Source organism: Indicator indicator, chromosome 37, assembly GCF_027791375.1.
Source record: "Indicator indicator isolate 239-I01 chromosome 37, UM_Iind_1.1, whole genome shotgun sequence".
Classification (NCBI taxonomy): Eukaryota; Metazoa; Chordata; class Aves; order Piciformes; family Indicatoridae; genus Indicator; species Indicator indicator.
The window spans coordinates 4,861,218-4,875,892 of NC_072046.1; the positions used below are offsets into that span (position 1 = coordinate 4,861,218).

A 14,675-nucleotide genomic window follows, 5' to 3' on the forward strand; every position below is an offset into this window, starting at 1 on the left:
GCTGATGGGTAGATCTCAAAGAGTTACAGTAAGTGGAGTTCTGTCAGGCTTGTGGCCAGTCACTGGTGTAGTTCCCTAGGGCTGAGTTTTAGGGTTAGTGCACTTTAATGTTTATAAATTATCTGGGTGCAGGAGGCAAATGTACACTAAATATGTTGGGTGATGATACTGAACTAGGCGCAGCTGTGAATTTCCTCAAGGGTAGAGAAGCTTTACAGAGACTTAAGGATGAACTGGAGAGCTGGGCAGTCACCAACCATGTGAAATTGAACCAGAGCAATTGTCACTCGGGACAGGCCAATCCTGATTATACAGACAAAGTGGAGAAAAAGAGAGGATAGAGAGCAGCCCTACAGAAAGAGATCTGGGGTGTAGATTGATGGGAAGTTGAACATGAGCTAACAATGTGCCCTGGCAGCCAAAAAGGCCAACTGTGTCCTGGTCTGCATCAAGAACAGCATTGATAGCCAGTTGAGGGAAGTGATTGTCTTGCTCCACACTGTGCTGGTGCAGCCCCACTTCAAGTACTCGTGGAGTTTTGGGTGCCTCAGTATCAGAAGGACATCAAACTATTAGAGTGGTGACCAAGGTGTGTAAAGGACTCAAGGACAAAACTTATGAGGAGTGGCTGAAGTCACTTGGTTTGATCAGTTTGGAGCAGTCAGAGGCAGCAGTCTCACTGCAGTCTACAACCTCCTCAATGAGGGCAGCCGGGAGGGAGTTGCTGATCTCCTCTCTGGTGACCAGCACACTGGAAATGGAATGAAGCTGCATCGGGGAAGTTCCAGTTGTTTGAAAAGATTCTTCCCTGAGAGGATGGTTGGTCACTGGAACAGGCTTCCAAGGGAAGTGGCCAGGGTGTCAAGAATGTTAAAGCTTAAGGAGCATTTGAATGAACTCTTGAGTCATACTGTTTAGTTTTAGATAGTGCCACAAGCAGCAGGGAGTTGCTTACTGATCCTTATGGGCTCCTTCCAATGTGAGGGATTCTATGATGTGGGGCAGCTGTGACTTTCACAGCTTGGCCCTTCTTGTCTCATAGCAGCCAGTGGCCGATTTTGAGGTATGAAGGCTGTGTCTGGTTATTCAGGCCACCTGCTCTGATACACCCCCGCCAGCCCAGCATCCTGTGGTCTCCATGCTGGCCATTGCTGCAAAGGCAGCTGGTTGCAGTCTGACCGCTGCAGGTGGCAATGTGTGGATTTGCTTTGCCTCCAGTGGACTAATTGGCTGTGAGTGGGCTTTCAGAGCTGGACTGTCCAGAGGAACAGTCTATAAAGGGTTCCCTCTCCCAGAGGTATCACTCCAGGCACCTCTACTTCATCCAGTGTTTTGCATACTCTGAGTGAACTGCTAGCTGTAATTCTGAACTGTTTAGAAGAGGAACTAAGGGTGTGGACACTGCAACCACAAGAAAGGTGATACTCAGTTCCTTCTCAGGGACTTTCCCACATGAACTTGGCAGCCATAGCCTGGTCAGGCACAACAGATGGCATAGAATCATAGAATGGTTTGTGTTGGAAGGGACCTTCAAAGGTCATCTAGTTCAATGCCCCTGCAGTGAGCAGGGACATCCTCCACTTGAGACTTGTCAAGTCTCACCTTGAATGTCTGCAGGATTAGGGCTTCAGCTCCTTCCCTGCCTGAACAGGGCAACCTGTTCTTGATCTAATTTCAAACAATTGCCCTTTTCCTATCACTGCAGGCCTTTGGAAACAGTCCCACTGCAGCCTTCTTGTAGGTCCCCCTGAAGAACTGGAAGGCTGCTGTTAGGTCTCCCTGGAGCCTTCTCTTGTCCAGGCTGAACAACCCCAGTTCCCTCAGCCTCGAATTATGCCCAAACTTGGAAGGAGCACAAGCATAGCAGGAGCATTCCACTCCACAGGTGTATGACGTTGTTTATCCCAAACAAGGCAGGTTGGGTTGTTTACCCCAGCTGGCTGACACCTTGCCTTTTTTTTCCTTGGCTCTGGGCTGAGCACCCACTCTGGAAAGGAGGGGGCAGGAGGGATGTGAGCAAAACATGTTGGGACAAGTTTTAGCAATATTTGGGGCATAATTCTAGGCATAGGCTTCCTTTACAACATTGTTTCCCTCCAAAGCACAGCAGGGGCCCACCCTCCTCTCCGAGCTGGCTCCACTCGTGTGAGACACAAGCAAAACTTGACCACTGACGCAGCCTACACAGACGATTTAAGCATCCCCAGAGAGTGATGTTGTTCTGGAGTGATGGTGTCCCAAAGTGCTGGCAAACATGAAGGCAAACAGGATGTGGCATGTCAGGAAGGGTGTGGCATGGCAGATTGCACAGGCAGGGCAAGTGTGCAGGAGAAGACTCTCACTGAGGAGATCAGCCCCAGTGCAGAAGCAATGGTCTCTACCCAACAGAAGGCTGTGGCCTCCTCACATGCTGCCCCCATCACCACCGATGCAGCTGCCCAGACTGTGCTTGAGGCAAGGCCTGCAACCATGCAGGCATCAGGTTGCAGAGCATGCTCAGCCATGACAGTAATGCAGGAGGGCATCACAGAGCTCACCTGCAGGACTTGTGCCCAGGTAGAGGAGCTCCTCCACTTGATAACAGAAGCAGGTGAGCAGGCTGAGAAGCATCAGGGAGTGCGAGTCAGAGACAGGCCGGTGGAGGCACACTCTGCTTACCCCAGAGCAGACCCAGCCATCAGTTAGAGCTCACAGTGAGGGGGGATGGAAAGAGGTCCCTGCTCAATGCAGCAGGCAACTCCCCCCACAGCTTCCCACACATTCCCAGTCGCCCTCACATAACAGGTACAGGGCTCTGGACTCTGAGGGATAGTCAAACAATGACAAAGATGGAAATGCTCCCAAGCAGCTACCAAGTGTAAGGCACCATGTATCAAGACTGCCTGCACCAAAAAAAGAGAAGGGTTATTGTTGTTGGTGATGCTCTTCTGAGAGGAACAGAGGGTCCTATTTGCCAACCTGACCCATCCGACAGGGAAGTCTGCTGCCTCCCTAGGGCCCAGGTTAGGAATGTGATTAAGAAAGCTCCCCACCCTGGTGCAGCCCACAATATTACCCATTATTGACCTTCCAGATAGGCAATGATGAATCAGAAAAAAAAAAATGGAGGGATGTCAGGAGGATCTTGAGGGACTTGGGTTGACTGGTCAGGGGAGTGGGTGCCCAGATAGTGTTCTCCTCGATTCCCCCAGTAGTAGGGACTGACACAAATACATTGCGGAAGACCCATGAGATTAACTCTTGGCTTTGAGCCTGGTACCACCAGCAGGACCTTGGGTTTTTGGATCATGGGTCAATTTAAATGATGCCAGGCCTCCTGGTGGCAGATGGGGTACACCTCACCCAAAAGGAGAGAAGGGTTTTATCATGGGAGTTGTCTGGGCTCATTGACAGGACTTTAAACTACATTAGGAGAAAGGGGAAGGATCAGGCTCTCTGAAGACAACTCTGGAACATCTGTGGGACAGCGTGATGGCTACACCGCTATCTCAGGAGAGGCAGGGGACAGTGGGCCATGCGATAAGGAAGATGCAAGGGTCACTGACGAGTTAGGGCTCACCATAGTGCCTGGGAGAGATCACTCAGGGCGCAGCCCCCTACCCTGCGCAAAGACCCCCAACTGAAAGGTATCTCTGCCAATGCATGAAGCATGGGCAAGTAAAAAGAGCTCAAAGCTATTGTCCAGCAGGAAAACTATGATATTATTGCCCTGATAGAAACATGGTGGGATGAATCCCATAGCTGGACTACTGTGTTGGAAGGCTGTAGACTCTTCAAAAGGGATAGGGCCTGAAGGAGAGGCGGTGGAGTGGCCCTGTATGTCAGGGAAGGCCTCACCTGTCTGGAGCATGATGATGACGGTGATGACAGGGGTGAATGCTTGTGGGTTAGTTCCTAACACAGCTGGTGAATGAGCCAATGAGGGATGGCTCGATACTAGACCTGCTGCTTGTAAACACAGAAGGACTAGTAGGAGGTGTGAAGGTTGGTGGCTGTCTTGGACAAAGTGACCATGAAGTGGTAGAGTTTACAATTCTTAGTGAAGTTAGGAGGGGAGTTAATAGAATGACATCCTTGGGCTTGTGGAGGGCAGACTTTGACTTGTTTAGGAGACTGGTTGATGGCATCCCTTGGGAGGTAGTCCTGAAGGACAAGGGACTCCAGGCAGGCTGGACATTCCTCGAGGAAAATCTTCCAAGGCACAGGAACAAGCTGTCCCTGTGCATTGGAAAATGACCTGTTGGGGCAGAAGAGTGACGTGACTAAGTAGAGATCTTTGGGTAGAACTCAGGAAGAAAAGGAAAGTCTGCCGGCTGTGAAAGAAGGGGCAGACATCTGGAAAAGTACAAGGCTCTGTAGGGAGAAAATTAGGAAGGTCAAATTTCAACTAGAACTCAATCTGGCCAGTGTCATTCAAGAGAATAAAAAGATGTGAAAGAGGAAAAGAAGAGCTGGGGAGAATCTCCACCCACTGCTGGGTGTAGGAGAGGGAACCTGGTGACCAAAAACAAGGAAAATGTTGAGCTGCTGAATGCCTGCTTTGCCTCAGTATTTGTCAGTGACACCAATTGCTCCATGAGGGTTCAGCCCCTGGAACTGGAAGAAAGGGATGGAGAGCAGAAAGCAGCCCCCACAATTCAGGAGATGATTAATGGCCAGTTGTCCCACTTCAATGTGCACAAGTCAATGGGACTGGATGGGATCCACCCAAGGGTACTTCAGGAGCTGGTAGCTGTCCTCACCAAGCCACTCACCATTAATTGTCCCCAGTCCTGGCTAACTGGGAAGGTCCAAGCTGACTGGAGGCCAGCAAATCTGACACCCATTTATAAAAAAGACCAAAAGGATGATCCAGGGGAGTACAGGGGAGTCTGACCTCAGTGCCAGGAAAGGTTATGGAGCGGGTCAGCCTGAGTGCCATCACACAGCAAATGAAGACAACCAGGCAGTCCGGCCCAGTAAGCAGGGCTTTGTGAAAGCTGGGTCCTGCCTGACTAATCTGAGGCTGGTGAAGGGCCTGGAGCACCTGGCCTATGAGGAGCATCTGAGGGAGCTGGGGGTGTTCCAGCTGGAGAAGAGGAGGCTGAGGGGAGACCTCATTGCTCTCTACAGCTCCCTGAAGGGAGACTGGAGCAAGAAGGGGGCAGTCTCTATTCCTTGGAGGCAAGGGACGGAGCAGAGGAAATGGTTCCAAGCTGCAGCAGGGGAGGTTCAGGCTGGATGTCAGGAAATATTTCTTCCTAGAGAGGGTTCTCAAATATTGGAATGGGCTGCCCAGGGCAGTGCTGGACTCACCATCTCTGGAGGCATTCAAGTGCCATGCAGACCTGGGACTTAGGGACGTGCTGCTTAGGGACAAGGTTTAGTGTTGACCCTTCAGTGCTGGGTTGAGGGTTGGACTGGATGAGCTTGGAGGTCTCTTCCAACCAGGTGTATTCTCTGATTCTGTGATCTGTTGCTTTCCCTTTACCACCACAAACGAGTCAAGTTTCCAAGTCGAGGTGCTCCATTACCTGCCAGCCCATTTCTCCAACCTGTCAAGGTCCCTCTGGATGGCAGCAGAGGCCTCTGTGAGCCTGCATCCACGCCGGGCTCACGCCTTGACCCCCCTGCGGTAGGGCTGCGCAGGACAGCAGCGGGGCGACGCTGGCACCACGCGGCCAGCAGCCTTCCTGCAGCGAGTCTGGCATTCTGCCGGGGCTGTGCCACACGTCCCTCTCCGCCCCTCGAAGGGGCCGGGCCGGGTCTGTCGGGGGCGGTGATGAGCGGCCCTGTGCGCGGTTCTGCACGCCTGCCCTGAGGCGGCCGCCGGGATCGATGTCGCCCGGGCTGGGTCCATGGCTTCTGGCCTTGTCCTTGGCCGCGGGGCCGGCAGGTGAGAGCCGGACGGGGCGGGCAGCGAGGCTGGCACTGGGCCAGGAGGCAGAGGGAGAGGGCGGCTTTGGGTGCTTGGTCCGAGTGCCAGGGCCAGGGGCGGCTCAGTCACGGGCAGGGCAGGCAGAGCACTGCCCCGGGCTGGGGGCTTGGCTGGCACAGATGCAGGCAGCCACTGTGGCAGGGCCAGGCCGGGGGCTCCTGGCCGGGGTGGCAGGGGAATGGCCTCGGGCCCTGGTCGCGCCCAGCCGACTGCCAGCCCTCTCCGTCCACAGCGGTGCATGCGCAGCCGTGGCTGGTGGAGGACGGCGGAGGGCTGCGAGCATCCGGGGACTCGGTCACCCTGCACTGTCGCGGGCATGGCTTCGACAGATTTGAGATCCGTGCAGTTCGGTGGTACCGTCAGACAGCTGGTGGCCAGCTCCAGTGGGTGTCCTACATCAGCCCTGATTCCTCAATCATTCGATTTGGGCAGTTCCTTGAGGGTCGAGCCTCTGTGTCCCGGGATGATTCCCAGTCTGAGTCCTCTCTGTCCCTGTGGGTCCTGCACCCCCTGGACTCTGCCCACTACTTCTGTGCTGTTGCACGGAGGCAGGAAACTCAGCTGAGCTTTAACACAAAGCTGCTGGGGCCTGGCCCAGGCTGTGCGAGGACTGGAGCTTGCGAGTGCTGAGGCACTGCTCACTTGCATCTCCTGAGTCCCAAATGCAGTCAGTTCTGAGGAGATGGTTCATGGTCCTTCTGGCATCCACGCAGCTTGGGCACTCTGCCTGCGTGAAGCCTCTCTCTGACTTAGAATACAGAATCATGGAATGGTCCAGGCCAGAAGAGACCTCCAAAGGTCATCCAGTCTGACCTACCCACGGTCAGCAGGGACATCCTTAACTAGATCAAGTTGCTCAGGGCCTTGGTGAGCCTCCTTTTGGATACCTCAACCACCTCCCTGGGCAACCTCTTCCAGTGTTCCACCACCTCATTCTTCCTGATATCATTCTCTAGTGTGATGCCATTACCCCTGGTCCTGTCACTGCAGGCCTTTGCAAACGGTCCCTCCGAATCCTTCCTGTAGCCCTTTCAGGTAGGTCTCCCTGGAGCCTTCTCTTCTCTTGGCTGAACAATCCCAGCTCCCTCAGCCTGTCCTTGTAGCTCCAACCCTGATGGGACCCTCCTCTGGTCCCACTCTATCAGGTCCATGTCCTCCATATTGAGGGCTCCAGGCCTTTACACAGCACTCCAGGTGAGGCCTCACCAGAGCAAAGTGGCAGAGTCACTCTCTGGATCTGCTGGCAGTGCTTCTTTTGGTGCAGACCAGGATATGATTTTCCTTCTCTGCTGCAAGCTCACACTGCCTGCTCATGTCCAGCTTCTCATCCATCAGCACCTTTTCCTCAGGGCTGCTTTCTATGACCTCATCCTCCACCCTGTATTGATAGTGGGGACTGTTCCAGCCCAGGTAAGGAACCCTGCACTTGCTCTTGTTGAACCTCATGAGGTTCACCTGGGCCATCTCTCCAGCTTGTCCAGGTCCCTCTGGATGCCATCCTGACCCTCTGGTGTATCGACAGTACCACAGAGCTTGGTGCCATCTGAAAACCTGCTGATGGTGCCCTCAATCCCAGTCTGTATCATTGATAAAAATATTAAAGAGCCCAGGTCCCAGTACGGACCCCTGAGGGACACCACTATCACTGTTCTCCATCTGGACTTCAAGGCATTGAGCACTACACTCTGGATGCGACCATCTAGCCAATTCCTTACCCACCGAACAGTCCACCCACATCTCTCCAGCTTGGCCAGTGGGATGATGTGGGGACTGCACCAAATGCCTTGCAACAGTCCAGACAGATCACATCCAGAGGTCGTCCCTTATTTACTGCCATAGTCACTTTGTCATAGAAAGCCAATAGCTTGGTCAGGCAGGACCTGCCCCTAGTAAAGCCATGCTGCCTGTCCTCCATGTTCCTCAGCTTGGCATCTAGGAGGATCTCCTCCATGATCTTCCCAGACATGGAGGTGAGGCTGCCAGGTTGGTAGTTCCCAGGCTTCTCCTTTCTACCCTTTTGAAAAATAAGGTGTAATGTTTCCTTTCTTCCTGCCCCCTCTGCAGTGTGGGGACAGACAGGACACCTATCTGCTCCTCCCACAGCTTGGCTCCTAATGCTTTGCACTTGGACTGGACACTCTGCTCATGGGGTACTGCCACACATCCTGTCTATGGTTGGACTCCACAACCTTAGAGGTTTTATCTAGCAAATCAATTCTATGATTCTGTGATTGTAAAGACCACATCCAGGATAGCTGCAGAGTGCCCAAGTCAGGCTTGCCTGTGGGAGGTTTTTGTCCCTTCTGTGCTCATTCAGAGCAATGATGTCAGAGCAGGAGTGTGAATTTCTCCCCATGCCAGCTTGGCAGACACAAAGTGATTCAACCTCTGGGTACAAAACCTTCTTTGCTCAAAAGGGAAAAAATCAGAAAAATTTCCTTCTGTGGCATACAAAGGGAGAGAGGGGAATGTGGTGTCTCCTCCTTTGTGAGTCCTACCTCCTGATATCTGCTCTATTCTTCAGCTGGGTTCAAAGAGAGCTATTGAGTCCTCCAGCAGCTCCAGTACCATTGCAGTGCCCTCACCAGTGTTGCTCTGACCCTTCTGAACCTGGCAGTGATCGTGGCTTCTTCCTCACTGCAGCAGTCACTGGCCAGGTGGCCTTGGAGCAACTCAGGGAACTGAACGTGCAAGAGGATGCTGGAGGCACCTTCCTGTGCAGCATGAGAGGAGGCCGTATGGAGAGCTACTTCATGTTCTGGTACCGGCAGGGTCCTCGTGGCACTCTGGAATGGATTTATAGACAAGGTGATTACTATGGAGAAGGTTTCCAGAATCACTTTGAAGGATCTGTGGAGAGCTCCAAGAACAGATTCACTCTGCAGATCCGGGCAGCAAAGCCAGGGGATGAAGCAGTGTATTACTGTGCTGCTGCCATGTGCACCCTGGAGCAGCTCTGCAGCAGAGTGGCTCAAAAAGCAGTGGCAGAGAATACAGACATGTCAGCATTGCTGTCTGGCATCTGCTAACCAGGTTGAAGTTAGTATCACACAGTGGCAGGTGCAGGAGACAGACCTCTGGTGTGCTGGCAGCAAACAGCAGGGAAGTGTGGTTGAAGGGCTGAGAGCACCTGTGGTGCAAGAGGATCTCTGGGGAGCTTCAGAGGCTGTGTGGTGAAGTGGAGGTTTGTGCACATTGCCTGGGCTCCTATCCAGCACTGTCCATTGTTTTCTTCTGTGGCTTGGCTGTAGAGCTATGGGTTCCTGGGGATGCAGTGTGGTAGCATCCAGGAATACTGTGGTGGCTGCAGGCAGGCTCTTTAGGAAAGACAAGTCAGTGTGGGTGGCACTGTGGTGGGAGGCTCCTACAGATCACCTGATCAGGAAGAAGAAGTAGGCTGAGTTTGTCTGGCCAGCACGTGCACACCTGGCTTCATTTTATCAGTCCCCACCCTCAACTGGACAGTTGGAGAAAGTAGAGTGAAAGGGTCATGGGTCAAGGTGAAGACAGGAAGATAACCCAGCAATTGGTGTCACAGCTTGGGAAAGGAATTTAATTTCTTTCAAGAAATCACAGTAGGATGATGAGAAAGAAGAACAAATCTGAGTACACATTGCCACCACCCCTCCTTTCTTCCCAGGCTCAATGTCATTCCTGACTTCTCTGCCTCCCCCCAACAAACAGGGCACAGGGATAGGGAATGGAGCTTGCTGCCAGTTCCTGAACCTTTTCTCTGATGATTCTTCTTTCTCATGCTCTATCCCTGCACCAGCAGAGAGTCCCGCCCATGGAGGCAGTTCTGCATGAACTTCTCCAACAAGAGTCTTTCCTGTGGGCTGCAGTTCTTCACAAACTCCTCCAGCATGGCTCCTGTGCATGGGGTGTAGTCCTTCAGGAAGGGACTGCTCCAGCACGGATTTTTGCAGGGCATGGGCACCTAGAAGAAAATCTCCTCCTTCCTGGGCTCTCTCCCACAGGACCACCGTTCCTGGCAGGAAGCTGCCCCAGCATGAGCTCTCCCGTGTTCTCCAAGGTTCCTTCAGGGCACATCCTGTGGCACAGATTGAGGGAACTGATCTGTTGCTAGAGGTTCATGGTCACAATGCAGACAGAGAAGTCTTGTAGTACTTTATTTGAATAAAGGGAGATTCCACGAGGGGGGGGTTAGGGCGGGGGGGAAATCTCTGGGGAATCTCTCACATTGCTGGAAATCTCGGCTTCCCTTTTATCCTGAATTCCTGCATAAAAATTTCCTCTCTTCCTTTCGTCTTTGGCTCAGGTACTCAGATTTTGCAGACTTCCTGATCTGCCTTCTGCATGTCCTCCTTTACTTGTGTCCCAACCCTGCATCATTCACTGCATGTTGATTGAAATTGGTTCTTCACTTCTCTGGGCACAGAAGTTAATATTCAGTTGCTTTTTAAGCCTGTGCTCTGTCCTAAAAGTTTCGAAGTTCAGGCTGTTCAGTGTCTGCTATCTCTGGGGGTCACTGCTGATTTACAGCAAGACCACTTGTGAGGCACTAGCAGAGGTTGTGATTTTTTGTGATTCCTCATGTGGTCATTTCTTTGTTATCTCAGTTTCCTCTACCTGCCTCTTCATTTTTAAGGACACCTTCCACCTCAATTCTATCAAACATTACCATCTAGGTCAAGCATGACTAGCCCCTTGTGCAGCCAGACGACATGCCTGTCCTTCAGCTTCCTGGAAATGGAAGTCGAGGTGCCCCATCACCTGCCAGCCCTTTTCTCCACCCTATTGCCGTCCCTCTGGATGGCAGCAGATGTCTCTGTGAGCCTGCCTTCGCGATGTTCCCACGCCCTAACCCACTGCGGCAGGGCGAGACAGGGCACAGGGCAGGACGGCGCCCGGGCCACGCTGTCAGCCCAGGACGTGCAGCCTTGTGTGCCGTCGCTGGGTGCTCCGCCGGGGCCGATGACCGTCACCCACATCTCTCTTTGCTTCCGCCCTTCTGCTGCCTCGAAGGGGCCAGGCTGGGTCTGTCGGGGGCAGTGAGAAGCAGCCCTGTGCACAGTTCCGCTCGCCTGCCCTGAGGCTGCCGCCGGGATCGATGTCTCCCGGGATGGGTCCGTGGCTTTTGGCCTTGTTCTTGGCCTCAGGGCCCGCAGGTGAGAGCCGGACGGGGTGGGCAGTGAGGCCGGCACTGGGCCAGGAGGCAGAGGGTGAGGGCTGCTTTGGGCACTTGGTCTGAGTGTCAGGGCCAGGGGCGGCTCAGTCGCGGGCAGGGCAGGCAGAGCACTGCCCCGGGCTGGGGGCTTGGCTGGCACAGATGCAGGCGGCCGCTGTGGCAGGGCCGGGCTGAGGGCTTTTGGCCAGGGATTGGCCTCGGGCCCTGGTCGCGCCCAGCCGACTGCCAGCCCTCTCCGTCTGCAGCGGTGCATGCGCAGCTGAGGCTGGTCCAGGCCGGCGGAGGGCTGCGAGCATCCGGGGACTCGGTCACCCTGCACTGCCGCGGGCACGGCTTTAAAAGGTTCGGTGCAGTTTGGTGGTACCATCAGGCAGCCGGTGGCCGGCTCCAGTGGGTGTCCTACATCAGCCATGATTCCTCAGTCGTTCAATTCCGGAAGTCTGTGGAGCGTCGAGCTATGACATCCCGGGACAATTCTCAGACTGTGACATCTCTGTCCCTGTGGGCCCTTCACCCCCAGGACTCTGCCCACTACCTCTGTGCTGTTACACAAAGGCAGGAAACCCAGCTGAGCTTCAACACAAAGCTGCTGAGGCCCGGCCAAGGCTGTGTGAGGCTTGGAGCTGGCAAGGAAGATCACGGAGGGCTCTAGAGCAACATTTCAGCTTTTGCCCACCAGATGTTTTGCTGCCAACCAAGGGCTCTGTTATTGCAGCCTGCAGGGTGAGAGGCACCTGGGAGGGCACTAACAGCTTCAAGTTCTGCTTCTCCAGCCCCACCTCTCACCTTCACTGTTGTCATCGACTGAGGGAGGGATTAGGAGCTGACTGCAGTGACAGAGGCAGAGGCAGGGCAGATGTGGGCAGAGCTGCAGGCAGAGAAGCTGAAGAGAAGCAAGACAGAGCAGGCCTGGCCATGTGGACTGCCATACACCTGGGGTTATTGCCCATCCTGGGTAAGGCAAAGGAAGGGCTGATGGGGCCCCCAGAAGCAAGCACACCCCTGTGCTCTGCATGGCTCTGTGGAACTGTGCTGACAGCCTGCAGCCTGACCTGCCCTGGCTCAGCCTCCTCAGCCTTCCCTACAGAGGACAGAGAGAAGAGGAATCCTCCTCTTGTAGCTGTGAGTCAGGCACCTGTGTCCAGCCTGCCCCTTCTGCAGTGTGGGGACAAGGAGGGCACCTACCTCCTCCTCCCACAGCTGGGCTCCTAATGCTTTGCACTTGGACCGGACACTCTGCTCGTGGGGCATTGCCACCCATCCTGTCTATGCTTGGGCTTGATGATCTTTGAGATCTTTTTCAACTGAAACAATTCTATAATTCTTTGATTGTAAATACCATGTCCAGGATGGCTGCAGAATGCCCAATCCAGGTTTGCCTGTGGGAGGTCTTTGTCCCTCCTGTGCTCATTCAGAGCAGTTTCAGGAGGAGGACTGTAGGTTCCTCATCTTGCATTCCTGGGAGATACAAAGTGATTGAATCTCTGGGTACAAAATCTTCCTTCCTGAAAAGGGAAAAATCAGAAAAAATTCCTTCTGTGGCATGGTCTTCTTCTTTATGAGCCCTGCCTCCTGGTGCCAGCTCTATTCCACTGCCTGTCTTTGTCAGCTGGGTTCAAAGAGAGCTATTGAGTCCTCCAGCAGCTCCAGTACCATTGCAGTGCCCTCACCAGTGTTGCTCTGACCCTTCTGAACCTGGCAGTGATCATGGCTTCTTCTTCCTCACTGCAGCAGTCACTGGCCAGGTGGCCTTGGAGCAACTCAGGGAACTGAACGTGCAAGAGGATGCTGGAGGCACCTTCCTGTGCAGCATGAGAGGAGGCCGTATGGAGAGCTACTTCATGTTCTGGTACCGGCAGGGTCCTCGTGGCACTCTGGAATGGATTTATAGACAAGGTGATTACTATGGAGAAGGTTTCCAGAATCACTTTGAAGGATCTGTGGAGAGCTCCAAGAACAGATTCACTCTGCAGATCCGGGCAGCAAAGCCAGGGGATGAAGCAGTGTATTACTGTGCTGCTGCCATGTGCACCCTGGAGCAGCTCTGCAGCAGAGTGGCTCAAAAAGCAGTGGCAGAGAATACAGACATGTCAGCATTGCTGTCTGGCATCTGCTAACCAGGTTGAAGTTAGTATCACACAGTGGCAGGTGCAGGAGACAGACCTCTGGTGTGCTGGCAGCAAACAGCAGGGAAGTGTGGTTGAAGGGCTGAGAGCACCTGTGGTGCAAGAGGATCTCTGGGGAGCTTCAGAGGCTGTGTGGTGAAGTGGAGGTTTGTGCACATTGCCTGGGCTCCTATCCAGCACTGTCCATTGTTTTCTTCTGTGGCTTGGCTGTAGAGCTATGGGTTCCTGGGGATGCAGTGTGGTAGCATCCAGGAATACTGTGGTGGCTGCAGGCAGGCTCTTTAGGAAAGACAAGTCAGTGTGGGTGGCACTGTGGTGGGAGGCTCCTACAGATCACCTGATCAGGAAGAAGAAGTAGGCTGAGTTTGTCTGGCCAGCACGTGCACACCTGGTTTCATTTTATCAGTCCCCACCCTCAACTGGACAGTTGGAGAAAGTAGAGTGAAAGGGTCATGGGTCAAGATGAAGACAGGAAGATAACCCAGCAATTGGTGTCACAGCTTGGGAACGGAATTTAATTTCTTTCAAGAAATCACAGTAGGATGATGAGAAAGAAGAACAAATCTGAGTACACATTGCCACCACCCCTCCTTTCTTCCCAGGCTCAATGTCACTCCTGATTTCTCTACCTCCCCCCAAGAAGCAGGGCACAGGGATAGGGAATGGAGCTTGCTGCCAGTTCCTGAAGCTTGTGTCTGATGATTCTTTCTCATGCTCTACTCCTGCAGCAGCAGCGAGTCACAGAATCACAGAATATTAGAGGTTGGAAGGGACCTCCAGTGGTCCTTGAGTCCAATACCCCTGGCAAAGCAGGATCACCCAGGGCAGCCCTTCAGGAATGCATCCACACAAGTTTTGAACGTCTCCAGAGAAGGAAACTCCACAACGTCTCTGGGCAGCCTGCTCCAGGCCTCCAGCACCCTCACTGTAAAGAAGTTTCTCCTCATGTTGAGGTGACCTTCTGTGTTCAAGCTTGTACCTGTTGTTCCTTGTCTTATTACTGTGCACCACTGAAAAGAGATTGACCTGCTTCTCTTGACACCTACCCTCGTATTTATAGACATTGATCATATCCGCTCTCAGCCTTCTCTTCTCCAGACTAAACAGCCCCAGGGCTCTCAGTCTTCCTTCACAGGGGAGATGCTCAAGTCCCCTAATCATCCTTGTGGCTCTTTGTTGGACTCTCGCCAGTAGACAGCTGCCTGTCTTGACTTGGAGAGCCCAAAACTGGACACAGTACTCCAGGTGTGGTCTCACCAGGGCAGAGTAGAGGGAGAACTGAACCTCCCTAGCCCTGCTGGACACATTTTGCTTGATGCCCCCCAGGATGCCATTGGCTGTCTTGGCCACAAGGGCACATTGCTGTCCCATGCAGAACTTGCTGCCCACCAGCACTCCAAGGTCTTTCCCTGTGGAGCTGCTTTCCAGCAGGGCAGCCTCTAACCTGTCCTGGTGCCTGCTGGTATTCCTCCCCAGGTGCTGT

At 53.5% G+C, this 14,675-nt stretch overlaps 1 protein-coding gene and 1 gene segment (V, D, J or C); both read left to right on the plus strand.

The window, feature by feature from the left end:
- The window catches only part of LOC128978512 (M1-specific T cell receptor alpha chain-like), a 118,563-nt gene that overhangs the window by 40,781 nt on the left and 63,107 nt on the right, over window positions 1-14,675 (plus strand). The gene's annotated exons all lie outside the window — the stretch shown is intronic.
- The window catches only part of LOC128978522 (T cell receptor delta constant-like), a 71,978-nt gene that overhangs the window by 26,655 nt on the left and 30,648 nt on the right, over window positions 1-14,675 (plus strand). The window contains 1 exon segment of the C gene segment in view: window positions 14,453-14,458. Within this exon segment, the coding sequence occupies window positions 14,453-14,458 (6 nt within the window).